Raw genomic sequence first — 27,918 nt, 5'->3', positions numbered from 1 at the left:
AGCAGCTGTGACAGACTGAGCAGCCCCCTGTGAGGGCTGGTGGTGGCCAGAGCGGGGTCCTGGGGAGCAGGGCGGGGGACCCAGACAGCAGTGTGGGCCTCTCAGTCCTTCCTGCTCCCAGGGGAGGCAGGAAACTTGGAAGGGAGCTCCCAGAACGAGGATCTAGAAGATTGGTATCTGGGGCCTGGGATTTACGTTTCTGATTCATGAGCCATGAGGCAGCTTTATCTCTGCAAGAGCATTGAGGGTCGAAGTCAATAACTGGGGAAGTTACTGAATTAGGGCATCTTGGAGGTGGGCTGTCAGTGTCCCAGGGTATATGTGAGCGTATCAGCCTGACTCGGGGTGACAGTGACTTGGAGGGTGGCTGAGTCAGGGTCACATGGGGGCTGGTGAATTAGTGTGCCCATCTTACAGAATTGATAACACAATACTGGGGAGCTGGGGCCCCATCCGTTGTAATAGCACTCCGGGGGTTCAGCCAGAAACCAACAAACAGCCAAATCCCTGTGGCCCCGCCCAGCCGGTCCACCAGTGGGGGAGCCGATTAACCATTAACCCCCAACCCTCCCCGGCAGAGCCTCCACCCCTTCACAGGGGCTAGGCCGAGACTCCCGGCAGATCCTCCCAGAGGACGGTTTGAAACGCAGGAAGGCAGAGAGGGCACCTGGGAGGAGGCGGTGGGAGGGCGGAGGGCGGGGGCTGGGGCTCGGCCCAGAGCCTTCGGGGTGGGCATCCTGGGCAGGGCAGGTGGCCGAGGTGTGAAGAGGGGAGGATGCGCCTCTCCAAAACCCTTGTCGACATGGACATGGCCGACTACAGTGCTGCGCTGGACCCAGCCTACACCACCCTGGAGTTTGAGAATGTGCAGGTGTTGACGATGGGCAATGGTAGGTGGGGGCAGGTGTGCCCAGGTGTGCCAGTTGGGGGCAGATATGCCCAGGTACGGGAGCGAGTCTTCAGCACTCAATTTGGGACTGGGAGGAGAATGGTAGATCAGCACGTTGGTCCCATAGGTGAGAGCACAGGTGTTGCCAGGTGAAGCAGATGTGCCCAGGTACAGTGACCAGAGGTATTCTGGGTTGGGGGGTGCTGCAAGGGCAAATCTTCAGCAAAAGTAGGTCCCAGGTATTTCTTCCAGGCCCCTGTGGTCCCTGTTACCAAAGCTGTCCCCGCTCAGCGTGTCACTGGGAGCGGGGACTTGATGGGGAGCTTCCTCTTGGCGTACAGCTCCAGTAACTGGTCTAACATGGCCCCTACTTGAACCCCTTGGGCCTAGGTCCAGAGAGATGGAAAGGTATGTCCTGTCCCTGGGGACGGTGGATGGAGGCACAGCTGTGTTTCGGGGCATCTTTGGGACTTTCCTGGGGTGAACGCCCCACTTAGAGAAAATGGAGTTCTCAGGGAGGTTTTGCTAAATGAGACGCGGATCAGCAGTGCGTGTGCCGTGTGCGCGCGCGCTGGTGTGTGATCGTGACCTCCTCTTGGCGTGCGTGAGTTTCCGTGTACGCGTGTGGGCAGGTGGCAGTGTGTTGCAAACGTGTGTTTCCGGGAATCCACTTGCATGTTTGTGTTTGCCTGTCTGTGTGTGCGTGTTCTGTGTCTTATTTCTAGTTGCATTTGTTCACTGAGTGGGTCTGTGTTTGTTGGTGTCTCTAGGGATGCCTGTGTTTGTCTTGCTTATGTCCGTGAGCGGTGACGAGTGTGTGTATGTGTGTCTGTGGATGTTTGCACACGTGGTCTGTGGATGTGGATTGGTTTGTGTGCCCCGAGCTCCCTGGGTGTATGTCCCGTTTGGGCATCCTGTCTCGTGCCCCTGTTTATACCTGCTTGTGTATGCGTGCGCTTCCCTGCCCTTGGGGGTCCAGAGCACATGTGACTGTGTCCACGTGATGTGCAGGGTTGCCATTCGACAAATGCGATTCACATCAGCAACAGGTCCATTTGTCTCAGAGCAGATTGTGTTGCCTGTGTGTCTCTCCCCAGGTTTATACGTACGCTCCCATAGAGCACATTTGAAGGTTGGGGGGGGGGGTGTCCTGCACAAAGAGATGGGGGAAGGGAGGAGGCCTGGAAGCCAGGATGCTGGGACCTGACTGGTCGAAGGCCAGCCTCAGAGGAGAGGGGGCAGCTGGCCGAGGTTGGCCTTCCACCTGCCTTCCTTGCATGGCTCCGCGGCTTCAGCTGAGGTCTGTAGAACTTGGGTCAGCTCAGCTCAGCCAGAGAGAGGTGTCTGCCCTGCCCGTGGTCAGTGGGCACTGCCCGTGGTCAGTCTTACCAGCTGCTCGCCTCCCCCTGCCATTCACTCACTGTGTGACCTTGGGCACGTCACCTCCCCTCTCCTGGCCTCTGTATATTCTACAAAATGGGCTTAGTCACCTGAGGCCTGCTGGCCGGCCGGCTTTTGGGAGTGTCCGGGGATCACGTGAGGGAACTGAGGGGAAAACACACAGGAAATGGTAAACAAGAAGCTGCTGCACTAGGCAGGGTCTGTGTGACCCCAGAGGGATAGTGTGTGCTGCCACACCTGGTCACCGCCCAGCCCTGGGCTGCCCCCATCACCCCTTCAAAGCGCACATCTCCAGCTCCCAAGAACTGTGTGTTCCTGAGACAGAGGCCAGGCTCCTTACTGGCTGTCCTGAAGACAGAACAGCCTCCAGCTCTGGAGCCAGAAAGATCGGGGCTCAAATTCTGGCATAAATCCTTCCACCTGTGTGAACTTGCCAAACCATTTTCCTCTCTGAGCCTCAGTTTTCTCATCTGTAAAATGGGAGTAAATCATAGCACCTGCTTCCCAGGGCTAACCAGAAGATCCAATAAGATAAGGCACCTGAGTGCTTAGCGCTGGTAACTGGTCCTGGCGCCGCATGAGTCATCTCAGGAACTCTGAGCATGTCTAAGAAGAGTCCCGTGGAGTTTGAAGTGGGCTGAGAGTTGGGGTTATCTTTTGCATACATCCTGGGCTGGAGGCTTGAAGGTTCCAAAGATAGCTCCCTACCTGCCTCCCACTCTTGATTCAGAAGTGGCAGAAGTCCTTGTTTATCAGAGGCCCAAGCAGACACCCCAATAAGGACAGCACTGGCCAGAGGCCAGCACTGGCCCTCACACCTGGACCATAAATCTGGTTCCTCTACTTAACAGCAATGTGATGACTCTGGGCAAGTCCTGTCCTCTCCGAGACTTGATGTTCTCACCTGGAGAATGGGAGCCATCAGCTGACCCCGGGAGTGGGGTGATATACTTGGCATCACCCAGCCTATCCTGCCCAGGATATGGGAGCCCCTTCCCCCAGCCTCCGCCTGAGTTGTGGGTCAGCTCTCCTGGGGGTTGGAGGAGGCAAGGCTGAGGGAGAAAGGGCACCAACGCAGCTTAACAATTATCCCCATCTCCAGGAATAATTCACCAAGTGGAGGGGGCCGCGCTCCTGGGCACCCTCGGGAGTCTAGGTGATGTTCAGCTAGGCCACAGCAGCAATGAGATGTCCCTTGTGCTTGGAGGCTGGAAGTCATCTGCTCCCAGAGTTTTCTTCTGCAGAAAAGTTTTCATTTCACAAACACTGATACAGTGCTTGTTATGTGCCAAGCACTTCACATATATTGATTCACTGAATCTTCATAACAGACCTAGGGATTATCATGTTCCCCATTTTACACGTGAGGAAATGAAGGCACAGAGAAGTAAATTAATGCAGCCAAGGTCACACGGCTAAGAGGTGGACAAGCTAGGATTTAAACTTGGCAGAAGGGCCATAGAGGTTGTGCTCTTAACTACAGCACTATATCCCTCTCCAGTTCTTAGCTAGATGTTCCCTAGGAATTCAAGATTGGATTCAGGGTTTCTATGAAAACACGTGTGTGTATGACTTTGTGTGATGTGTGTACGTAGGCATTTTTCTGGGGAGATGGTCAATAGTGTTTGTCATCTTCTCTAAGAGGTCTATCCTTGGTGGAAGATTTGCTTACAAAAAAGAGGGTTCAGCTGCTGAAATTTAAAAACAATTGAAAACAACTGGACCAGTCAAACTGGCCCTCTTTGCAGTTAGGGAAACTGAGGCCCAGGGGAAATTGAAGCAAGGAAAAGGAGCTTGTCCCAAGGCCACAAGCAAGTTGGTAGCAGTACTAGTACCCAGGACCCCAGCCACCTGCCTCTTATTCCCCTCTTCACGTTTACATAGATGCAGTAGCTTTTGCTATGAGGTGCTCAGATCCTTGCCATGATCCTCCCAGGAGGGCAAACGAGCCACTGTCCTTGATGTATGTCTTCCTGTTCCCTGGGAGAGTTTCAGGGCCCCTGGGTACCAAGCTGAGAGCCACCCAGACCTGTTCACTCAGTGAGGAATGAGGAACAGGACCTGGTTCTGGGCAGATGCTGGGGGAATATTTGCCCCTCCCACGGTCCCCTCCGCCCAGCCAATCAGGGTCTACAAGGGTTGGATGCATCCTAGGAGACAGCCAGGTTTTCATTCCTTCCCAGAGAAAGCTGGGGCTAGCGGTCTCCACGATGGGGAGGAGCAGACCTTTGCAAACAACTCTGTGAAGTCAGTGTCACAACCATCCCTAAGTTATAGGTGCAAAATGGGGGTTCCAAAATGCCGAGGAACTTGCCCAAGTTCTTGGAGGGAGCATAACAGCACCTGGGTGTAGCTGAGGCTGAAGCTCTGGGGAGATCCCCACAATGCTCATATCCGTTTCTGAATCTAAACCACCAGGAGAGCAGGGCCTCCGGGAGGTGACTTTCCGCCCCTCCTGTGTCCTCACTCTTTTCTTTTGTGGTGCAGACACATCCCCATCAGAAGGTGCCAACCTCAACGCCCCCAACAGCCTGGGTGTCAGCGCCCTGTGTGCCATCTGTGGGGACCGGGCCACAGGCAAACACTATGGTGCCTCAAGCTGTGACGGCTGCAAGGGCTTCTTCCGGAGGAGTGTAAGAAAGAACCACATGTACTCCTGCAGGTGAGGAACCTTGATTTCTCCAGCTGGGAAATGGGTGCACTTGGGCTAATGTCCCCCCGGGTCTGTCCTCTCTCTGAATAGGTCCCAGAGGCATCTGCCCTTCAAGCCCTTCAAGCCTCCTCTGATTTCTTAGTCCTTGCAGATCCAGATGGGAACATCTATTCTAGAAACTTCATTTATAGATCATAAAGCCATTGACTGACATTTATTGAGTACTTACTATGTGCCAGGCACCATACTGAGTCTTTGCCTGTATTACCTGTTCCCAGAAACTCATTGTTATTTTTCCCATTTAGCAAATGGGGACCCATGAGGTTTAGGATCAAGCCTTCTCTGAAGCCTCAGAGGATGAGGACCATCCCCCAACTTGGTGCTTTTTCTGGGGCAAATAGGGGATTGGCCCCAGCCTTTCCACCTCTCTCAAGGCCTTGGAGATCCCTCCTTCAAAGCGTCTCACATTCTGGGTAACAACAATAATAAAATAATGGTAGCTGTCAGTTACGAGCCCTTACTATGAACAGATTGTGTGCTGAGCCCCATTAAGGTAATTATCTCATTTTCACCTGTCAACACCCCTCTGTGGTCGTTACTATTATTATTCTCATTTTATAGATGAGGAAGCTGTGGCTTGGAGAGGACTAGGAATTTTCCCAAGGTCACCCAGCTTGAATCAATGTCAGATCCCAGATTGACACTCAGGGTCCCACCCATAACCACTGTGGGTACTGCCTCTATTCCATATCCCCCCCCCAAGAATGTGGCTTATGTGGACCAAGTATTGACACTGATCCACAATCAGGAGCCCACTCTGGGCTCTGGGATTTTATAGGATATGCTGGAAATAGCAGTGCCTTGTACTTGCAGCTGAGTGATCTGAGGCCATGGGTCACCTCTCTGAGCCTCAGTTTCCCCATGTTTAGTGGGACAGGGTTGGGCTCTCAGAGAGTCCATAGGGCCTTTCCAGCTCCTGGTTGGTTAGCAGAAGAACCCCTGGGATGAAAGGTTTGAACAAAGAGGCTGGAGGTCAACCAGATGGCCAGGATCCTGGTTCAGACCTGGGAGGGGGAAGGCTGTCTCTTCTCTACCCAACCGTCCAAAGCCCTCCCCAGATTCAGCCGGCAGTGCGTGGTGGACAAAGACAAGAGGAACCAGTGCCGCTACTGCAGGCTCAAGAAGTGCTTCCGGGCCGGCATGAAGAAGGAAGGTGAGCCTCGGCCCTCCCGCTGCCGCCCCACTGTCCCACCTGCACCCACAAGCTCCCGGCAGCCGTTTACAACTGCGGCCACAACTTTATGACTTGGTGACAGGCCCCAGGGTGACTGGCTAATGGCTGAGAGGAGGGAGGGCCTGAAAATCTGACCATAGGGAGGGGCTGGGCTTGGTCTTGAGAAAGATTCCAAGAGATAAGCTCCCACTTTCAGCTACTCAGGTTCCCAGCACCACCACCCCTGCCTGCCTTTACCAACACAAGGCAGCCGAGTCGGGTGTTTTTTTCTTAATATACTATTGCAAACATTAGGAAAAGTGTAGAGAATGGCACTACGAACATCCATGGACCCACCACCCAGACTCAGCAAATGGGAATGGGGGCGGGGGTGGGAGAGTTCTATACCTGAGCTCCCTCCCCAAGCAGTTTCTTAATCTTCCTTCTTGGGCATCAGGTGACCCAGTGTCCTCCTGTTCTAGGAAAAGGGAACAAGGCCCCAGACTCATCCTGGGTGGAGGAGGATGGGAACGCTGGGGCACAATGTTTATTCGGGTCTCCCTGGCCTCCTGCCACCAGCAGATACCAATGCCCTGGCTGGGCGTTTCCACAGTTGATAGTTCCTTCCGTTCTCATGACAGCCCTGTGTGGCACTATTATCCTTCCCGCTTTTCATGGACGAGGGAACTGAGGCCCAGGATGGTTCCGCAACTTGCCCAAGGCCCCGCAGCTGGTCAGACAAGCTCTGAGGTTTGAACCCAGAGCTTTGGACCCGAGTTCTTTGCTGTTTGGACAATCCCTCAATGCTGCCTACTGTGCCCTCCGGACCCCAGGAATGTTTAAAAGTTTTTCAGCCTAAGCTCAGGAGGCAAACATCTTTTAACCGCTTCTCTGGGTAACTTGAGTTCATTTTCAAATCTCTTTGTCTCCTTCTCTGCTCAACTCCCTTTTCCCAGCCCTGGGACTGGCTCCCAGACCTTCACTTCCAGCCCGCAGCTGTGGCACAGCAGCCAAAACCCTTGGTCTAGTTCTGTACAAACACACACAGCCCCCCCACACCCTCCCCCACAGCAGGATCCTGGGACCCAGCCTTCCCCGGGCAGACTGAGAAGGAAGGGAACTTGGCTTTGCTTGTCTCCCCTCCCTGACTCTACCTCTGAGCCCCTGTTTTCTCTTCTCCCTCCCTGGGAAATATCTTCTGCGTCTCATCCCTACAGAGCCCTTAAAGTTCACTAGCTCTGCTGGGAAACCTGGGCCTGTGATCCTCATGAAGAAGTGGGTGGTCTCCAAGGCCCCTTCCGGCTCACAGCAACACAATTCTCTCATCCAGACCTCAGTTATCCTCAAAGTCGGGGAGGGCCTTTTTCAAAAGGCAGATGCCCCCCTGCTCTCCCCTTACCCAGTTATCAATGGGATTGAGCCACTCTCACCTTGAACTTGAGAACGACTTTGTGGAGTGAGAAATGTTATGAATGAGGGACTGCCCCGGTGGTCTAGTGGTTAAGACTCCGTGCTTCCAATGCAGGGACGCGGGTTCGATCCCTGGTCGGGGAACTAAGATCCCACATGCTGCTCAGCGTGGCCAAAAAAAAAAAAAAAGAAAGAAATGTTATAAATGAGAATACGAGGCATGTATGAACAGCTGGAGGCAAGAAAAAGATTGAGAGCTATAGTCTAAGAGCCAAACAGTCTAGGGCTCTAAGAGCCAGTGATTCTATCACCCGGACAGCCTAAGATTTTAGGTTTGAGAGAATGAATCTCTCGTGTTAAAATTCCAGGCCTTGTGACAGGCAGGTGGGAGAAAGGTTGGCAGCTCACCTGAGCGGATGGCTACCTTCCTAGGCTGCAGGTAGCCTGGTCCTGCATCTGGATGGTCTTTATAGACGTCTCTTGTTAAACATTCAGAGTCACTTTCATGTGTCACTTCGAGGAAGTTTCTGCCCCATCTGGGCTCCAGTGTTCACATCTATAAAATGACAGGGGTGGATAATGAACCCTTCCAGCTCTATGAGTCTAGCTTTACGCCCACTGATCTACCTGTACAAGTACATACTGCCCACCAGGACATGTGTGTTTGTTCCCTGATCCTCCCACTGAGCTGCCACAGAGACAGCAGGCCCAGATCCCGGCTCCTGGAAGGGGAGGGAGAGCCCCCGGCCATTCTGCCATAGCTTAGCCTTGAGAGTAGCCAATGGCTTCTTGTCTTGGAGAAAGTGGCGTTACTCCAGGAGGATAGGAGAATCGACCGATGGCAAGTGAGTGTGGGCTAGTAAAGGTTGGTGCTTATTTACATGCTTGGGTTAACCAGGAGATCATGACACATGCAGTTGCTTGGTTGCTTTGAGAACAGGCCAGGGTAGCAACGTGTTCCATTGCCACTGTGGTCAAGTTCTGGGAAGTCAGGACATTACTAGCTCTACCTAAGTCTTATAGTCTCAACACCCCTCCTCGGCCTGGTGGGAGGTTCTCAAAGCCAAGAGAGATTCTCGGTGGAAGCCCCAGTGATCAGGAGAGTTGGGACCAGTTTTTATTTCCCTTCCTCGATGGCCTTAGGAAGATCCAGGGATTAAAACTCAAAAGTTATCCCTGAGGACAGGAAGGTATGGGCCGCAAACGTAGCATTTATAGACCAGTCAGGTGTATACGAGGTCATCAGATCTACCCCCTCCCCATTTTACAGATGCGGAAGTTGAGGCCAGAGAGGTGATGTGATTGGCTCGGGGGTAGGGGAAGGCAAGACTAGAGCTCAGGCTCCCCAGAGCTGAGCAGACACCAAGGTCCCTGGATGAAAACTAGTAGTGATGGCCTTGGGAGGCACCTTCTCGGTCTAGATTCCTGAAACTCCCTCTCGACCACAGGGAAGGGCTCTAAATCTCAAAGTCTTATAAGTTTGGCCAGAGGCTATTCCACGGTGGTCAGAAGTGGGTTCCCTGAAAGAACAAAGACTCTGGGAAGAAATCTGGGGAATCAGTGGGCTCAACAGCCGGTCTCAAATTTCTTCCTCTAAACCTACACCTGTCTGGGCCCCTGCTGGCAGATCCAGGACAAATGTCTGACTCCTGGCGTCGGAAATCCAGCCCAGGACGCAGAGCCAGGGGTGCAGGAGGTGCAAGTTGGCGGTAGGCCAGGGGCCGTCTGATAGGCCCTTCCTGGGAACCCCGGCCCAGCACCCCCCTACGCCCCGACTCAGGGGTTCTCTCGGAAGACAGGCTCGTCCTCCTCTCCGCCTCTGCCCAGGCCGGTTAATATTCAATAGAAGTTACCTTAGGTCCCCGACCCTGCTAATACTGAGCAAACATTTGGAAAACATCATTCCGTGACTGAGCTCGCGCCGGGCACTGATAACACGGGCCTAACCTTGAGGAGCCCAATCCCCAGCTGCTGACAGCAGCCCTTTTCTTAGGCCGCCACTTGGCGCCCTGGTGGGTGCAGGCTGGTAGCCATGGGAGGGGTGTTGCGGGCGGGGCGGGACTCCGGCAGGGGAGCGGTGCTGGGAGCTGGCCTCCGTCCAGGATGGTGGGTCTGGGGAGAGGAGATTTCTTACCTTGGGACCTCTATCATATCCCACTAAATTCGCGGGCTCCCTGTACACTATCTGACTTTCATTCTCTGATTTCAACAATGTGTGAAATCAGGAGAGAGTTGAATAGCGGGAATGTCAACGTTCCATTGAGAAACGGGGCATAGGATGTGCCCAAGAATCAGAGCTTGTCTCATCCTGCGCCTTCTTTCAGCCGCTCAACAGATATTTATTGAGCACCTACTGTGCACCAGGCTCTGTTCTACTTGTTGGGGCTACAGCAGTGGACAGTAGGGATGATTTTCTGGCTTTCTGGAGCTTTTCTTCTCTTAGAGAGACAGAGAGTGAAGAAAGAAACAGAGAGTAAGTACCAAGAAGAAAAATAAGGCCGGAGAAAGGGCAGAGCCTGCGGGAGGGATACCACATCAGACAGGATGGTCAGAGCAGGTGTCTCTGAGACTGTGATATCTGCACAAAGACATGAGTAAATGAAGAAGCAGCTTAGCTGCAGAGGGAAGAGAATTCCAGGCAGTGGGAACAGCAGTGGTGAAGGCTTTGAGGGAGAGTGGCCGAGTGAGTCCCAGAACAGCAGGGAGGCAGGTTTGACAGGCAGACAGAATAAAAGCGAGATGGGAGAGACAGGACCGTCGTGAGCAATTGTCTTTTTACTCCAGGTATGATGGGGAGGTCCTGCTTTCTAGCAGTGGAGGGATATGACCTGAGTTGGGTATTAGGGGATCCCTTTGTCTTTCGAGAGGTGCACAGACTGCAGGGGCAAGGCCAGAAGCAAAGTGACCAGTGAGGAGGGTCTGAACTACCCCAGGGCCCAGCCCAGAGTGGGAGCCGCAGATGGATCTTGTAAAGATTTCTGATGGAATCTGGAGTGTGAGCCAACGGGGTAGTGAGAAAAAAGGCATATACTGAGACCCCCAGTATGGGAGGAAGAATGAACCTGCCTGTTGCTGAGATGGGAAAGACTCCGAGGAGCAGGTTTGGAGGGAAAAGCTTATAGATGGGGAGACCGAGGCCCAGAGAGAGGATGTGACCCCCACCAGCGCATGGAGAGTGAGGGATGAATCCCGACAGGAGCCCAGGTCTCCTGCCGCCTCGTCCTCCCTCCTTCCAGCTTCAAAAACATTCCACCGTGAGGCCTCCCGGACTCCAAGGGCCAGGCCAGGGCAGCAGGAGGACCACCTTACATCTTAGGCCAGGATGGGGATGCCTGGGGGGTGTGAGGCCCTGGTGGACAGAGGCCCTGGATCTCTGAGTTCCTGGCAGGGAGCCCCACAGTCGGTCAGGAGGGAGCCAGAGCTTTGCCGAGCTGCTCCTGAGAAGGTTTGTCTAGAGCACATGCACTTCCTGCTGATGGCTGAGACCACCAGGGCAGGTGGGGCCTTCAGATCCCCTTGTCCAGGCCTTTTGCCTCCACACTCAGGAATCCCTGACCATCTCCGTCACCGAGAGCAATTCATTTTGCTTGTTTTATACACTTTCATCTGGAAAGAAAGGGACCCTTTTCCAAAACAGAGCTTGAAAGTCTGTCATCTAGACAGATCCCCTCTTCAAAGTTCAAGACCCACCTTCAGCCCTCTGCCAAGTCATCACGACCTTGCACGCCTCCAGTGATGGCTGGGTCACTCCTACAGCCACCCCGCTATGTGCGGGGCAGTTGTGGCGCTTGGCAAGTTCTCCCACAAGCTGGGCCAGGACCCATCTCCCCCCATTCCCACATGCTGATCTGGGCTCTGCCCCCTGGACACTCCCCAGCCCCCCCCAACTCCCACCTCCAACCCTGTTTCCTTTGTTCCAGGCCAGCCTTGCAGTCCTTCCCTCTGGGTTCAACCACCTCCCCTTGCTCCTCAGCCACCCCTCATGTCATGGGAGCCCCCCACCCCCACCTCTCTCTGCCTCCTCACAGCCGTCCAGAATGAACGGGACCGGATCAGCACTCGCAGGTCGAGCTACGAGGACAGCAGCCTGCCCTCCATCAACGCGCTCCTGCAGGCCGAGGTCCTGTCCCAGCAGGTACCGGGGGACCCACCACCCACCTGGGGATCCCTCACCCCAAAGAGGAATCTCAGCTCCACCCCTGACCTCCCCAGCCAGGCCCTGGAGCAACAGATGGGAGGGCCCTCAGCTATCGCAGAAGGGAAACTGAGTCCAGGGTCACTCAGCTGGTTTAGTAGCAAAGACCCACAGCTGGCACTCAGGGGCCCTGTGGGGCCTGCATTCTGCAAGCCAGGCAGTTTTCTCTCTCGCTGAGGGCCTGAGATCAGCTTAGCCCCGAGAGAAAAGAGGAGTGGACAAGTGGACAGAGTAGCACATGGGGCTCAGCCAACCCCTTGCTGTGTGACCTTGGGCAAGTCACAGCACTTCTCTGGGCAGTGGTTTCTTCACTTATCCGATGAGGATGAGGATTTTTGCTCTGCTTCTCCTCTAGGGCTGAGGGGTTCCTTGGGGTTCAAAGGAGCTGGTGGAGGAGGGGGCAGGGGGCAGGCAGCAGATAAAGGCCCAGAGAGAGCTTCTTCCCCCGTAACTGCCTCCTCATCATCCTCCCTTTCCGGTTTTCCCTGAGCTTCCTTCAGAGCTGAGAAGGCACCCACAGTCCAGCTCCCCTTTTCCAGACAGCAGAACTCTCCGGGGCGGGGGCTCTGTGCAGGGGACAGAGAATAGAAGGAGAGCCCGGCCATCCCCAGCATTTTCCTTCATCTCCCCCAGATCACCTCCCCTGTCTCTGGAATCAATGGTGACATTCGGGCGAAGAAGATCGCCAGCATCGCGGATGTGTGTGAGTCCATGAAAGAGCAGCTGCTGGTGCTTGTCGAGTGGGCCAAGTACATCCCAGCTTTCTGCGAGCTCCCCTTGGACGACCAGGTGAGGGTGAAACGGTCTGCAGGCAGTGCGGGCCCCGCTGGCCCATCTGGGATATAGCCTTGGACTGGTTTGATTTTATTTAACAAACATACATAGTGCTCATGTGTGCCTGGAGCTGTTTAAATCACTTTATAAATATTAGCTCATTTAATCCTTCCAACAACCCTAGGGGATCAGTGCTATTATGACCATCTTATAGGTGAGGAAACTGGGGCACAGAGAGCTTAAGTAACTTACTCAAGATCACACAGCTAGTATCCAACACAGGTGGTATTAGAACAGGCAGACAAGCTTCAAAGTCCAGGCTAGTAGCCACTGCACCACTGCCCCAGGCAGCTCTCCTGGGGAGGATGTTGGTGGGGGCTCAGGGGCAGGGATCAGGAGGTTTGGGCTTGAGCCCTTGCTCTAAGATAGGTTCTCTGTGTGATCCTGGACAAATTACTTTCTCTCTCTGAACCTCCATTTTCTTATCAGTAAAGTGGGACTTGTAATATCCACTTCAGAAAGCTGTTGGGAGGATTGAGGACATTGCCATTTTTAAAAAATTTGTATTGGAGTGTGGTTGATTTACAATGTTGTGTTAGTTTGGTGTACAGCAAAGTGAATCAGTTATACATATACATATATGCACTTTTTTTTTTTTAGATTCTTTTCCCATATAGACCATTACAGAGTATTGAGTAGAGTTCCCTGTGCTATACAGTAGGTCCTTATTAGTTATCTATTTTATATATAGTAGTGTGTATATGTCCATCCCAATCTCCCACTTACCATTTGAAAAGCGTAAATCATGTAATGGGGCACCTACACAGTCCCAGGCCACAGCGGGCCTCCCTAAGTGTCAGTTTCTTCCTTGTATCCCACCAAGATGGTTTAACTCAGCATTTTATTTCCCGAAGTACCTTCTTTGGAATACCAAAAAATGTCCCAGGGGAAAAAGGGGGCTGAAGGGGCGGGGGCTGAGGGCAATTGAGTTTCTGAGATACTGTAAATGGTAGCGCCTGCCCAGGGCACCCCCAAGGCCTCTGCAGACACTTTCCCTGTTTGGGAAAGAGGAGCTGGACTGGGTCACCTTCTCAGCTCCAAGGGAAGCTGAGGGACACCAATGGATAGTGTTCCAGGTACCAGCTCCTGGTGCATTTGCTTCTCTGTTTTGCACATTTGCACAAAAGATTGGCAACACGTGTCAGTCTATTAAAGTTTCTGAGAAGTCCTCAGGCAAGGCAGCTATGGAACTTCAGGAAGCCTAGGGCTTCTCGAAGTCTTCTGATGCCCAGGCTCTCCTGGAGTACGTTAGTATCACCTGGTGGGACACGCTGTGAAAACCCTGGTTTCGCTGGTCCTCACCCTCATACGGGGGCTAGATCAGACGCCCTCTCACATGGATTCCTCTCTGCTTTGGAAAGGATGACAAGGCAGGGATCCTGGCCGAGCTGCCCCTGCCTTTTCCCCTGCTCCTCATGTTCTGGCCCTGGTCCCCTCTGCTGGAGAGTCTGTATTAATGTTTAATCCCTCCTGTTCCTTCCCAGGGGCTCAACAGGGCAACAAGATCCCCCCCAAGCTAAGCAATTGTTAACCTCAATTTCCCACCCAAACCTTCCTGGCTGGGGCTCAGAGCATTCTCAGAGAGCAGTGATGGGTGGCCAGTAACACAGAATAATCATTAACATCACCACCCCCCTGCCTGCCCGCCCCCAGAACAGCTACCATGTTAGGGGGCTAGACCCAGGGCCAGGAGGGTTCCCAGCTCCCCATTCATGGTGTATAAGGAGCTCATCTTGCCCAAGATGGGTGGGGCACACCTGGGAGAATTGGGGGCACTGTCTGTCGACATTGCCCCAGGAACCACCTTCCAAGTTTGTTTGCTTCTTGGTTTGTCTTGGACATCAACCCATTGAAACCTAGAAGGCTGGGTAGCATTGGATAAGGGGACTAAGGCTTGGAGAGAAAGAGCCATTTGCCCAAGGTCACAGAACAAGGCAGCCCCAGGGTGTGAATCCAGGTCTTCTGCCTCTTGATTGCAGAGGCACTGGGGTAAGTGACGGAAGTCCTGCATGGTGCCTGGCATATAGGAAGTGCTCGATAATCAGCATTCTTTGGCTTCCTTTTGCCCTGGTCATGGAGAGGGAGCTCTTGCCTCCAAGGCTGTTTGCCATTTCTCCTCTTTTCCTGTCGCCCTCACCAGACTTAACCATGGGGGAACAGATGAGGTAAGGGCAGGGCTGCAGGAGGGGCTCGATCTGGAGAGGATGTTAAGTAGTTGGCTCGTCCATTCACCTATTCCTTCCTGCTTCATTCAAACAAATACTTATTGAATGCTTACTATGTGCCAGGTATCCTCCATGCCTTAGAACAACTTCGCCTCCTTAGAGAGGCTTTTTATGATCTCCTCATCGAATGCAGTTGCTCTTGCCCCATTGCTCTTTATCACATGACCCTCACGTTCCTTTCTTCTTCTCTCCCTCCCTCCATCAATCTATTTTTTCTCTCTCTCCCTTCCCTCCTCCCTTCCTTCCTTCCTTCCCTCCCTCCCTCCCTTCCTTCCTTCTTTCTTTCTCCTCCTCCCTCCCTCCTTTTCTTTCCTTTCACCATTGTGTCCCCAGACAAGTGTCTGGCACTTAGCAGGCACTCAACATTTGATGACGACAAGAATCAGCAATCCAATGAATTAATGAATAAAAGCATTTTTGCTTCCTAGTTTAGCCTGCTAAAACACTTCCAAACTCCCTAACCCAACCTTGCAGATAAGATCCTTGAGGCTACCAGCCTGCTACTGTTTGACCAGCCCCATCCTTTGGTCCTCATGCAAGCACTGAAGCAGGTGGTTCTGAAAGGGCAAGCAATGTCCTCCTGTGCGCTGGCAGGGCTCCCACCTCACACTTCAGTCTTCCAAGGCCTCCCTGTCCTCTCTGTAGGGAAGGGGTCGGTCAAGCGGATCCCCTGCCAAGGACCAGTGCTCACACCTTTGCCTCGGGAAGCAACATCCATGTCCAGATTCTTATAACGCTTTCTCAGAATCTAGAATCTTCCAGCGTCAAGTGGGTGGATGCCCTGGACATCTTCTGGAGCAATGATTTCCCAAACACAACGGTGCATCAGAATCAACCAAGGAGCTTGTTAATTTCAGATTCTTGGGCCCACCCCAGACACACAGAATCAGCGTTTCTGGCAGTGGGGCCTAAGAATCTGTGTTTTTACAAAACAGTCTTCATAATCCTTCATAGCTGATCCATGGGTAGGAATTCAGGACCCCAGAAAAAGCTCTAAAAGTTTTAGAACTTTTTGGGTTTGTAGACCCTCTTGAGAGTCTGATGAAAGCCTTTTAAGTCTCTGCTAAAAAACCCCACATACCCAGAGTGTTGTTACAGTTTTACCAGCCATGCAGATGAGGCCCAGAGGGGAGCAGCTAGCTACCCCGGACACAGCAATTCAAGGACAGACTCAGCATTTGGTCTCCCGGCTCTGAACACATGTTCTTTACCCTTCCAGGCAGTTTTATCCGTTATGGGAGGAAGGCAGTAGTTTTCTTTTCTTTTTCTTTCTTTTCTTTTTTTTCTTTTTTGTTTTTTGTTTTTTGTTTTTTTGACCGCACTGCACGGCATGTGGGATCTTAGTTCCCTGACCAGGGATTGAACCCATACACCCTGCAGTGGAAGTGCAGAGTCTTAACCACTGGACTGCCAGGGAAGTCCCAAGGCAGCAGTTTTCTGATACCCATTTTATAATTCAGGCCGGTAAAGGCAAGGAGAGCATTAAGCTGACTTGCCCAGGGTCATTGACTTGGCCGGGAGCAGCCTTCCCAGGGGTGCGGACACCTTCCCAGGGGTGTGGACACCGGACGCCATCCCTTCTCTCTTTCAGGTGGCCCTGCTCAGAGCCCATGCTGGCGAACACCTGCTGCTCGGAGCCACCAAGCGCTCCATGGTGTTCAAGGACGTTCTGCTTCTAGGTGAGGATACTGCCTGCCCAGCCAGGGCTCTGCAGAGGGTGGGCCCAGCACGGAGCACACCCGGGCACGGGAGATTTCCATGGTAGTGTGCAGGAGTGAGGGAGAAAGATCAGGAATGGTCCTGTCCTCAGTATTCTCAACTGGATACCCCACTCAGATGCAAAGAAATGTGCACTCGAAGAATTAAATTCCCCAGCATGCAAGTTAGAGCACAGACAGGGTTAGCCCTGGAATAACCTGTGCATTCTGATGTACTTTCTGGAGTAGGAGCAAAAGACATCCAGGAATGGCACAAACCCCCAGCCTATGTCACCTATGCCTTCATAGCATGTTTGTTTATTATTTTAAATACTTATATAGGGCACACCATGAGCCCTAGCCTGAGTACTTTACAAATACTAACTCCTTTAATATGACGACCATATGAGGTAAGCTCTGTAATTTATTCCCGTTTTATAGATGGAAAAACTGAGACACAGAAAATGATTTACCCAAATATATCTGGCTAGTCGGTGGTAGAAGCAGGACTCAACCCAGGCAGTCTAGTTCCAGAATCTGAGCCCTTATCCTTGGTGCTTTTATGCCTCCCAAGTGGCCCTTTAATGTCATCAGTGTTGTGGGTCTGTTGTCGTGTTGAACGATGGAACTTGGGTGATGTGAAAGGGGTCCTAGGAAGTCAGGCTCCAGGCCCAGTCCAGTGACTGCAAGCAACTCATTCCTTTAATCTGGGCCTCAGCTTCCTCATCTGTAAAATGGGTGTGACAATCCCCACGGGCCCCTCCTCCCATGGGCACCAGCTGCATTATAACTGCCAATGGCAGGGCTTGTCCAAAGCTAGGGGAGAGGGGTACACCCAGGTGGCTTCCCCATCCCCTCTCCTTCCCAACCCGTCCAGGCAATGACTACATCGTCCCTCGGCACTGCCCAGAGCTGGCAGAGATGAGCCGTGTGTCCGTGCGCATCCTGGATGAGCTGGTGCTGCCCTTTCAGGAGCTGCAGATCGATGACAATGAGTACGCCTGCCTCAAAGCCATCATCTTCTTTGACCCAGGTACAGCCCACACCTCCCACCCTGCCCTGATGCTCCAGACCCTCTGTCAAACTTCTCCTACCGGGTTATGTACCCTGAGTTTACCACCTCATCTCTTTAGTACATCAACCAGGAGAGGCCACTTCTATTAGCTCCGTTTAACAGATGAGGAAAATCAAGGCTCAAAGGGCTGAAATGACTTGATAGGGTGCACTGACTCCAGAGGCTTGGTTTTTTTCTGTCCCTCAAAAAAATTTTTATCAAAATAATATTTACACACACTTAAAATGGAAGTAGTCTTCCCCACCACACTTTTCCTGTCTGAAGCCTACTCCCCATGGGGGAACCATTTCCAATTCTTTTTACTGTTTCTTCTGGCAGTTACCTCTCCAGCTGTAGATAAAATGCTAACCCTTCTATTTCTTGGTTTATCCATTTTAGAACATATTTTTCCTCTTGTGATAGTTGAGGATTGCACTTTTCTCTATCACCGCTCCCATCTTTTCTCCCCCATCCTCCTAATCTATTTTTCTTGCTATTTCAGTGTCTCTGCTGTTCACCTTTATAATGTCCTGCACTTACGCTTTTATTTCTTGTCCCATTACCTGTAGGCAGTATCTCCTAACCCTTCATCAGCAGGATAAAGATAAGGCACCCCACTCTCCCCATTCCATCTACTGACTTTCCACCTGCACTTTTATACAACGTTGTTGTAGTTGTGTCTTTGTGCAAAGTGTGATTTCATTTCACAATGTCAAGATGGATGCCTGGGCTGCAAAAGCCTGCTGGCTTCCTTCCCTCCTTCCATGTTAGAGAGGACCTACTGTGTGCCAGACGCTGTTCTTAGCGCCAGGCCCTCCTTGCATGGAGATCGCCTCTAGTAAAAATAGTGATAAAGAGGAAATGAGCACTGCTTATGGAGTGCTCACTAAGGCTCCGTTCTAAGCGCTTCCTGTGGATGATCTCACTTTCTTACTTGTGAGGTAGGAATTGTTATTATCACTATTTTGCAGATAAGAACATTGAGGCCCAGGGAGATCGATTAACTTGCCCAAGGTCACACAACCAGGAAATGGCAGAGCTTGGATTTGAACTTGACTATCCAGCTCTCAAGCCCATGTTCCTACCTACCACACGCTATTCCCCGTTTCTTGAGGGGGTAAGATTTCTAGTTCTAGTTTCTTCGAGAGCCTGGCCCAGGCCGCATCCCCTGTGGTGCTTGGCACGGAGCTAGATGGATAGTAACTGCTCAATAAAATGTGCAGGATTACTGATGCTGAGTCAGGGTCAGCAACCTGGCTTGGACCGGCAGGTGACCTAGGACAGGGCCGGGCACGTGGGTGGTGCTCAATAAATATTTATTGACTGAATGAAAGAATGCGCAAACGTGGCCCAGAAGAGAAAGCCCTGGACTGGAAATGTGGGTGAAGTTCTCTTTCTGCTGCTTACTTTATCCATAAAAGAGGAAATAAAAGAGGAAATAAATGTATTACCTCCATGACGGTTGAGGTTAACTATTGGATGACCCCTTGAATCACCTTCTTAGTTAAGGATCTAGAATGTATCCATTGATTTTTTTTCATTCATTCATTCATCCTTCCGTCCATGTACCCATCCTCTCATCTAATTATCTATTCAACAAATATTGACAACACATGGTGCTAGGTGGTGGGTTTAAAAAGACAAAAGAGACGTATGCCTGCCTGTATAGAGCTCACAGTCTAGTGGAAGAGACAGTTACATCCTGTGTGCTCAGCAGTGATGGAAGAGCCACAGAAATTTGGGGACACCATGGACACTAAGAGTGCAGACTTTGGAGGGTGGAATGGAGACAGCGTCCTGAAGGAAGTGTAAACTAAGCTGAGACCCCAAGACGACACAGGCAAGGGAGCAGGGAAGAGGGGAGACTGTTCTAAAGCAGCAGAAGCAGTGTGTGCTGAGGTCTGGATGGTGGGACTTTACCTGGGAGTCAGGAGCCCTAATTCACATCATGGATCTGCCAACAAGCGGCTGTGTGGCTTGGGCCAAGTCCTTTCCTTGTTCCGTGTCTCGGTTTCCCCATCTTTCAGATGAGACGGTTGCAAGGTACCCTCTTGGGTGTGTTCCTGAAGTCCTGCCCCCCATCTTCCACTCCTTTCTCCCAGGCCTGCATCTTAGGAAATGTGACAGAAACCTTTTTCTGCCTGAGTCCAGGAAGCTACAGCTTGCATTAGTGCACTCTGGTTCTTGAGGACCGTGAATCCTTGCCCCAGCGCTGCTGGGGACTCCCTATGTGACCTTGGGCCACGAGGTCTCCCATATCAGGGCCCCAGGAGTAAGGGGACATCTGGGTCCCACCTCCCCAGATGCTCCAGGTGGCCCCCACTGCCTCCCTTGCACAAGCTCTCCCGTTGCAGATGCCAAGGGGCTGAGCGACCCGGGCAAGATCAAGAGGCTGCGTTCCCAGGTGCAGGTGAGCCTGGAGGACTACATCAACGACCGCCAGTACGACTCCCGCGGCCGCTTCGGCGAGCTGCTGCTGCTGCTGCCCACCCTACAGAGCATCACCTGGCAGATGATCGAGCAGATCCAGTTCATCAAGCTCTTTGGCATGGCCAAGATCGACAACCTGCTGCAGGAGATGCTGCTGGGAGGTCGGTGTCCGGCCCAGGAAGGGATGAGAGGTGGGCGGGGCGCCTCTCCAAGAGACAAGCCTCAGGCAGACCTGAGTTCACCTCTCAGCTCCATCACTTCCTCACTCGGTAGCTTTCGGCAAATCCCTTTACCTACCTGAGCCTCAGTTTCCTCATCAGGAAAATGGGGATAATGGTCTGTTAATTCAGGTGCTGAGAAGCTAGCATGTTCCGGTCACTGTTCTAAGTGCTGGAGTTTCAGCAGAGAACAAGATTCTGTCCTCCTGGAGGTTGTGTATGAGTGTGTGTGTATGAGTGTGCATGTGCCTGCCACTGTGTATAAGGGCTCGTGGAAACATATGATTATCAAGTACATAATAAAGAGGGCAACTACAGATTTTGAAATAACCAGGTAATATGATAGAGTATAACTGAAAAGAGGCCTCTTTAGATAGGTTGGCCAAGGGAGACTTCACTGAAGTGGTGACTTTTATGCCACGGACCTGATGGAAGGATAGAGAACATTTAAAAGCCAAGAGAGAAACATTCCAAGAGATGTAGTGCAAAAGGCCCTGAAGCAGGAGAGGCTTGTGTCTTCAAGAAAGATAAGGTTGTGAGACGGGAGGAGTTACATGAGATGAAGGTGGAGATTGAGCAGAAACCAAATCATAAACATCATCTTAGAGGCTATGGTCAGAAATTTGCATTGTATTCTCATCACTACTCTTATAAGAAAACTGAAAAATCAGACTAATGTTTTAAACAAACTATCCTATTGTTGGGTAGAAAGTGGATTTCAGGGGAGCAAAGTGGAGACAGGAGACCCCTGAGAAATGTCACTGTCTCCAATCAGGGGAAGGACAAGGAGGCTTGGACTAAGGCATGACTGGAAATTGATCAGCATAGATGAACTTGAACATCTATTTGGAGGAAGAACCCTCAGGATTTGCTGATTGATCAGATGGGGGCGGTGAGGGGAAGACGAAGAGTCAAGGATGGAACCTACATGTTTGCTTTGAGGAACAGGAATGGTGGTGGAGTAATTTACTGAGATGGGGAAGACTGAGAAAAAACAGCTGGAGGCTGGGGATGGTGGTGGTGGTGAGGGATCCATTTTAGACTTTAGTTAAGCTTGAGATGACTGTTAGGTATCCGGGTTGAGTTATCCAGGAGGCAGATGGATGTTTGACTCTGTTGCTCAAACAAGGCCAAAGGTGAGGATGAGAGGCAGCTTCGTGGTGTCCCAGAAACTAGGTGCCAAAGAAGGAGATAGAAGAAGCCTAGCCAGGGGGATAGGAGAAAAGCCAGGCAGAGTCCCAGAATCCAAGAGAAGAGTGTGTTTTAGTGGGGACAGAGCATTTAATGGTGTTAAATTCTACAGGAGGGAGAAGGAGGCTCTTGGCGATTGTGTTGAGAGCAGTGTCAGAAGACCGTGGGAAAGGAAACCAGATTTGAGGCAGGGGAGCGGGTATTACAGAGTGAGTGAGTTGGAAAGTGGAGAAGTGGAGATAGCAAGAGTATACTGCACTTTGAAAATGTTTTGCTAAGAAGGGGACCTGGGAGATAGCTGAGGATGATTGCAAGGGAGTGATCCTAATGATGGGCCACGGAATCTTGGCTGAACTAAGAGGAATATGGACGGGTGACAATAGTGAAAAGTGGGGGTCAGTGAAATGACAGCCTCAATAGGGCTGAAGAATTTTTGCAGTGATGGTACTAGAGGAAGTGAGCTGGAAAGGTAAGAGGCAGGGTCTAAGTGAAGATGATTGAACTTAAGATTTTGGAGGCGACACAGTTACTGGTGATGGCCAAGGACGAGGTTTCTCAACCTCAGCGGATACTTGGGACTGGACAATTCTTTGCTGAGGGGGCTCTTCTGTACCTTGTTTAACCACATGCTTGGCCTCTACCCAAGATATGCCAGTATCACTCCTTCAGTGGTGACAAATATTCAGATATTGTCAAAGGTCCCCTGCGGGACCAAAATCACCCCCAGCTGAGAACCACTGTCATATGGAAACTCATTTCATTCTCACTTTGACCCTGTGAATATGGGGTCATAATGAATCAGGTGTCACTGAGATCAGGATCAGGAAGGAGCTTGTGTTCTGTTGCCAGATAAACATGAGTAAGATAATTAATCTCTTCGGGTCCTATAATCTCATCTGTAGAATGGGTTAATAATGATACCCACTATACAGGATTGTTGTGGGGATTAAATTATGTCAAACATGAAAAGTGCTGTAAAACAGTACCTGGTACATAATAGGTGCTCAATAATTGATAGCTATCATTGAAACAGGTATACTTTAGAGGCCCCTTGCAAGCCCTAAAATTCCGTCATTGTCATATTAGTGAACATAGCCTATTACCAAACCTTATATATATATGGTACTGTCATTCTCTGACACATTTTTTGAAGCAGTTACTGTGTTCCAGACACTGCTAGGACCTCAAAGAGAGAAGAAAAATACACCTGTAATTGTAATGCTCACAGACAGAAGTGATTCTTCCCAAAAGATGGGTTACAGATAAATGACAATGGGAATTCCAAGGAAGGAGAGGTTTACTTATTACTGGACTGGGGAGAATCAGGAGAGGCTTCCCAAAGGAGGAAATATGTGAGCTGGAATTTGGACTTAGGGATATTGGGGGGGTGGGGGAAGGGGAGGTAGAAGGCGTCTTTAGTGGAAGTGACACAGGAGCAAAAGCACAGAGCTAGGACAGTACAGGGAACACATTGATGCTATAAGTAGGTCATTTGGGCTTCAGATGTAGGGGATGAGGCTTAAAGGTGAGTTGAGACCAAATGGTTGAAGGACTTGCACACCAAGGAGCTTTGAGAGCCATTGATTGAATCCATTATATTAACATGTAATCAATACACTGCTTGCTGCAATATTTAAATGATCTCACAGCTTCTTTAGATGCTCCTTGTTTCTTTCAGATCACTTTATTCTCTTGGTTTTTGGGTCCTCTCAATACCTTCATGAAGCCTGTGGATAGGAATGGAAGCCCCAGTTTACTAACCTGGAAATAGGAACCCAATAGGCACCGTCAGTATTGGATGGGCGGGTTGATCGGCCACACTTGAGGAAGATGGTGCCTCAAGGCCCACGGACTTTATCCCAGACTCTTCATCCTCACTGAGTACCCCTTCTACCTGCAGGGTCCTCCAGTGATGCACCTCATGCCCATCACCCCCTGCACCCTCACCTGATGCAGGAACACATGGGCACCAACGTCATTGTTGCCAACACGATGCCTGCTCACCTCAGCAACGGACAGATGTGTGAGTGGCCCCGACCCAGGGGGCAGGCAGGTGGGCAATTGGGCTTTACCCAGGAAGGGGTGAGGTTGGAGCCCAAGAGGGAATCTGGAGAAGGTCGGGTCTAGAAGATGGGAAAGGGGATAAAACAGTTCTCTGTGCTCCGGGGTAGGGAATGAGGGGTGAGACAGTCCATTGTGAAGGCTGTTTATTCAGTGAGGTGATTGACAGTCTCCAGTGAATGAAGCGGCCCTTGGGATAAGGCAATCCACTGGGTGAGGCTGCCCATTGGGTAAGGATGTCCATTGGGTGAGAGTTCCATTAGGTGATGTTGTCCACTAAGTAAAATTGTTCATTGAAGTAAGACTGCCCAGTTGGGTAAGGCTATCCATTAGACAGTTGGGTGAGACTATTCATTGGATGAGAACCTCCACTGGGCTAGATTGTCCTCAGAGGTGACATCTCACAAGAGTGAGTTTGTCATTGGGCAAAGTTCTTCAAAGAGTAAGATTATCATTGGGATGAGGTGGTCCGCTAAAATGAGGCTGCATTTCATTGAGATTGTCCTTTGGGAAAGCTGGCCATTGAATAAGGTTGGCCAAGTGGGTCATAGTCAAAATTATTTTCTGAACTGGTAATGGGGCTGGGGCCGTTAGTTTCTGTTACTCAGCTGCCTAAAGATCAAAGAAATGGTATTTTTCGAGCCAGTTAGCCAGACCCTTGGGTCTCATCTACTGCTGTTCCTTTTCCCCAAGAAAGGATGTTCCTGTCACATGTCCCATTGTCCATAGGGAGAGTCAACTTGGGCCCTGGTTTGAGAGCAGCAGCCGAAGTCTCCATATCAAATGGTGGAAGAGATGGGGGCTATGGGGACTTGGGCAAAAGGTTCTGACCACAGAACCTGACCCAGCCACAGCCTTCCAGACCTCATGGAACTTAGACTTGGTGATCTGGGACTCAGAAGGTTTGGGCCGTAGGAGACCTTAGAGAGAATCTAGTCTAATTCTCTCATTTTGTAGTAGAGGAAACTAAGTCTCAGAGAGGGGGACGAACTTTCCCAGGACTCTTCGTTTACTCCCCAAAGGGCTGGCATTCTGAGCAGCCCCTGTCTGTCTCTCTATCCCTCCAGCCACCCCTGAGACTCCACAGCCCTCGCCGCCAGGTGGCTCGGGGTCTGAGCCCTACAAGCTCCTGCCAGGAGCCATCGCCACAATCGTCAAGCCCCCCTCTGCCATCCCGCAGCCGACCATCACCAAGCAGGAAGTCATCTAGCAAGTCACTAGGGGGAGGGGGCTCTGCCGGCCCCCCGGCCCCCTCAGAGAGCCCCTGATGGTCACTTGGTCACGGTGAAGAAAGCTGTGACAACAGGGCCAGTCCCAGAGCAGTAATGGAAAGGGCGAGGGCCCTAGAACTTGGGCTACGGGCCACATCCCACTGCCACCCTTCACTACCCGCTCTGGTGACGGGGCTGTGACTTGGGGAGACCCCAGTTGAAACATCCTCCGCTGCCTTGGCCAACTTTTCTCCTGCCGAAGCCACTGCCTTCCCTTCATCCTTCACCCCAACTTCTTCACCCCCGAAGGATTGCTGCCCGGAGACGACACGAGACCTTGCTTAAACGTGGCTCCCTCCCCACTCAGATTGGTACTTCGTCCCTAGTACTGCCACATTGTCAGACACAGAGCCCTTCTAGGCTGGGTCAGACGGTGGCACCTTACCCATCCCTGTTCTGCTGTCCTAACCGCCACTGTCACCTTCCTCAGCTATCCTAATATCTCCAAAGCCACCTCTCCAGAGGCTGAGGAAGACTTGCAAACAACTCCCCCAGTCATCCCGGGAACATTTTAAAAGCACCGACTGGAGCTAGGTGCAGTGTAGGAGATTGTCAAGAAGGGAGACACCATTCCTCCTCTAACCCCTGGCTCTTTCCTCCTTCAGGGACTTGAGTGGAGCCCTTGAGTCAGAGGGCGGCCAAAAATGAGAGAACAGTCCAGGGTGGACACTGCAGCCGGGACCTGGGGGGAGGGCTGGAGTGGTCAGAGAAGGCAGCAAGGGGTAGACTATGCGCCAGGCCTTTAAGGAAGGGCTGGATTCCAGCTGGTGGAGCAGATGAGACAGGACGTTCCAAAGAAGAGCAAACAGCCTGGGCAAGGCGGGGAGGTAAGAAGGAAGGTGTGGAGGGAGATGATGAAAGACGGGCCTGTCTGGAGCAGAGGGGGCACGCTGGACAGCCTGGGGACCGTGAATGCCAGACTGAGACTTGACGACTTGGGTCCACGGGCTGTGAGTAGCCGGGGAGGGATGTGCAGTGAGCTGAGCTTTCAGGAGCTGAAGACCGCAGTCCTACAGAGGTGGGAAGTTTGGGAGGGAGTGGAGACATCAGATGGGGCCTGATGATGTCATCCAGGTGAGAGAGATGAAGCTGGGGATGGAGAAGACAGATGGGTGAACCTCAGGTCAGAGTGGCAGCAAGGAGGAATTATTCCACAGGGTCTGTCTCAAGTGCTTCCTCCTGGCACTGTCTTCAGGCACTTGACCTGCACCATCTCCTCTCATCCTCCCTACTACCCAGAGATCGTTAGTGAAGATGAAATTGAGATCTAAGAAGTTAAGTCATTTTTCTGGAACTCAAGACAGCTAGTATGTGACCAAGTCAAGACTTGATCCCAGGTCTGCCCGGATCAGGAGCTCTTAACCTCGGTGGCTGAAAATCTTCTCTAAAAAGGCCCTTCTGTCCTCACTGGGATTGAGTAGAGGGACTTCCTGCCCCCTTCAGCAGCCTCAGAAGCCAAAGCCTCATTCTTTCCAGGAGCGCTGCCCACCCCTAGGACTAAGATTGGCCTGAGGCTGCACTAAAGTCCACTTCGGGTCCAGAATCCTGTTTGCTGATAAAGAAGAATTCACGGCTCCTGGATCCCTTTTCTCTTCGCTCCCCAAGTCTGGGGAAGGGGCATTCAGCGGTGCATTGGGAGATCGACCAATGTGACCTGGCATTCTAGAGGTGGGATGGTTTGGGTGGGAGCAAGGGAGAGGTAAGAAGGAGTGGACTTGAGACCTGCTCTGTGGAGAATCACTCAGGGTACCTTCTGGAACCATTAAACCCCAGGATGGCACAGCCAGCACCTCATCCATGCAGAATTTTGGAGGCTTTGGGAAAATTCTGGAAAGTGCCACTGGCCAGTAGGAATTACAGAGATGTGTCCTGGGATTGGAGCTGTGCTTAGGGAGGAGAGTGAACAGTCAGACTGACTACCTACCCTCCACCCAGGGGTGGCCCTTCTGAGTGGATGCAGGCAGCACCCCAGTGCCCCCAGATTTCACCATTAGTGATTGTTCCTTTTTGTGAAAGAGGCATGAAGGGTATTGGGGCAGGATGTCCGAGAGCAATTGCCGCATCTCCAGTGCTATCAGGGTTGGCTTTCCCGCTCCACCAAGCCAAGTCCCCAGTCCCAGGAGAGGTTGTCTCCTGCTCCGGATGCTCCATGCTTCCTCAGCCACCCCTTATTCCTGGGGCGCTTCCCCAGAAACCCCAGCCAGGGCGCTCAGACTTGTCTGGGGCAAGGTAGGGAAGCTGGAATCATTTCTGGTAATTGTCATTCCCCCTCTTTGCCCCTCCACCGCCCCCCCACCCCGCCCCAATGTTGCCCAGGCCTCTATCTGTCATGGGAGCAAAGCTGAGATAAGAATTTCCCATGGGTGGGGTGGGGTAGCAGTGGCTTTTAACAGTAACAATCTTCTGGGCCAGGGGGCTAGTTCTCGGCCCCAAATCAACCTCCCTGGAGGAGAAATCCATTCTACTTTAATAATGTTATTGCAAAGCAGGAAACACAAAACAGAGAATTTAGTTTTCTGACTCTAAACTGAGGACACGACACCACATTGGAAAATCTTTTTTCTTTTTCTTCACTACCTGAGTCGTGGTCCTAAAACATAAGATCTAATGGACTAAAAGAGGGTTGGGAGGGCAAGCACGGACCCTGTAATTCCTCCACTGAGACAACCCCTTCTCTAGGCAGCTCTCAGCAGCCTCGAGAACCCACATGGCTCTCCTGAGGGTGGACGAAGGGGAGCAGACCGTTGGAAATGGACGCCCCTCGATTTCTTGTGATGACCAAGCCAATTACTTTTGCCAAGTCGCTCTGTGATTTGCCTTGATTGTGATGAATTTTGAAACTTACATCGAGCATTTCTGGAAGTGGGCTGTGTCCCGCCAGAGTGATCAGCATCTTCCAGTGGGTGTGGATGCCCTTGGGTCCTGTGCTGTCCCCTGAGCCCCTGTCACTGCCACCCAATGGGGCAAAGAAGCAAAAAAGATTTCTTACTCTTGTGTGTTTTAACAAAAGTTTATAAAAAAAATAAATGACGCGTATGTTTTCTAAATCCTTGGATGAGTGTCTTTTCTTCCTTTCAGTTGTTAGAAATAAGAATGAGAATAGTCGGGTAGTTCTTTTTTTTTTTAATTAATTATTTATTTATTTATTTATTTATTTATTTATTGGCTGCGTTGGG

General features: G+C 51.5%; 1 protein-coding gene across 2 annotated transcripts; it reads left to right on the top strand.

The window, feature by feature from the left end:
- The first annotated feature begins 736 nt into the window (after positions 1-736).
- On the top strand, positions 737-27,789 carry HNF4A (hepatocyte nuclear factor 4 alpha). Of its 2 annotated transcripts, none has more exons than XM_059896196.1 (10): positions 737-890; positions 4,778-4,952; positions 6,062-6,156; positions 11,595-11,701; positions 12,395-12,550; positions 16,412-16,499; positions 17,395-17,550; positions 19,926-20,162; positions 23,311-23,433; positions 24,539-27,789. In XM_059896196.1, exons 1-10 carry the CDS (start codon positions 776-778, stop codon positions 24,679-24,681), a joined length of 1,395 nt encoding a protein of 464 aa, XP_059752179.1. In that variant the 5' UTR covers positions 737-775; the 3' UTR covers positions 24,682-27,789. The 2 variants fall into 2 exon arrangements, with proteins under 2 accessions (XP_059752179.1, XP_059752178.1); XM_059896195.1 differs by having other exon boundaries at positions 23,311-23,463.
- The last annotated feature ends 129 nt before the right edge of the window (positions 27,790-27,918 follow it).

This window comes from Balaenoptera ricei, chromosome 15, assembly GCF_028023285.1.
Source record: "Balaenoptera ricei isolate mBalRic1 chromosome 15, mBalRic1.hap2, whole genome shotgun sequence".
Taxonomy (NCBI): Eukaryota; Metazoa; Chordata; class Mammalia; order Artiodactyla; family Balaenopteridae; genus Balaenoptera; species Balaenoptera ricei.
The sequence above is the reverse complement of the archived record's forward strand: the minus strand, read 5'-3'. Positions and strand labels throughout refer to the sequence as shown.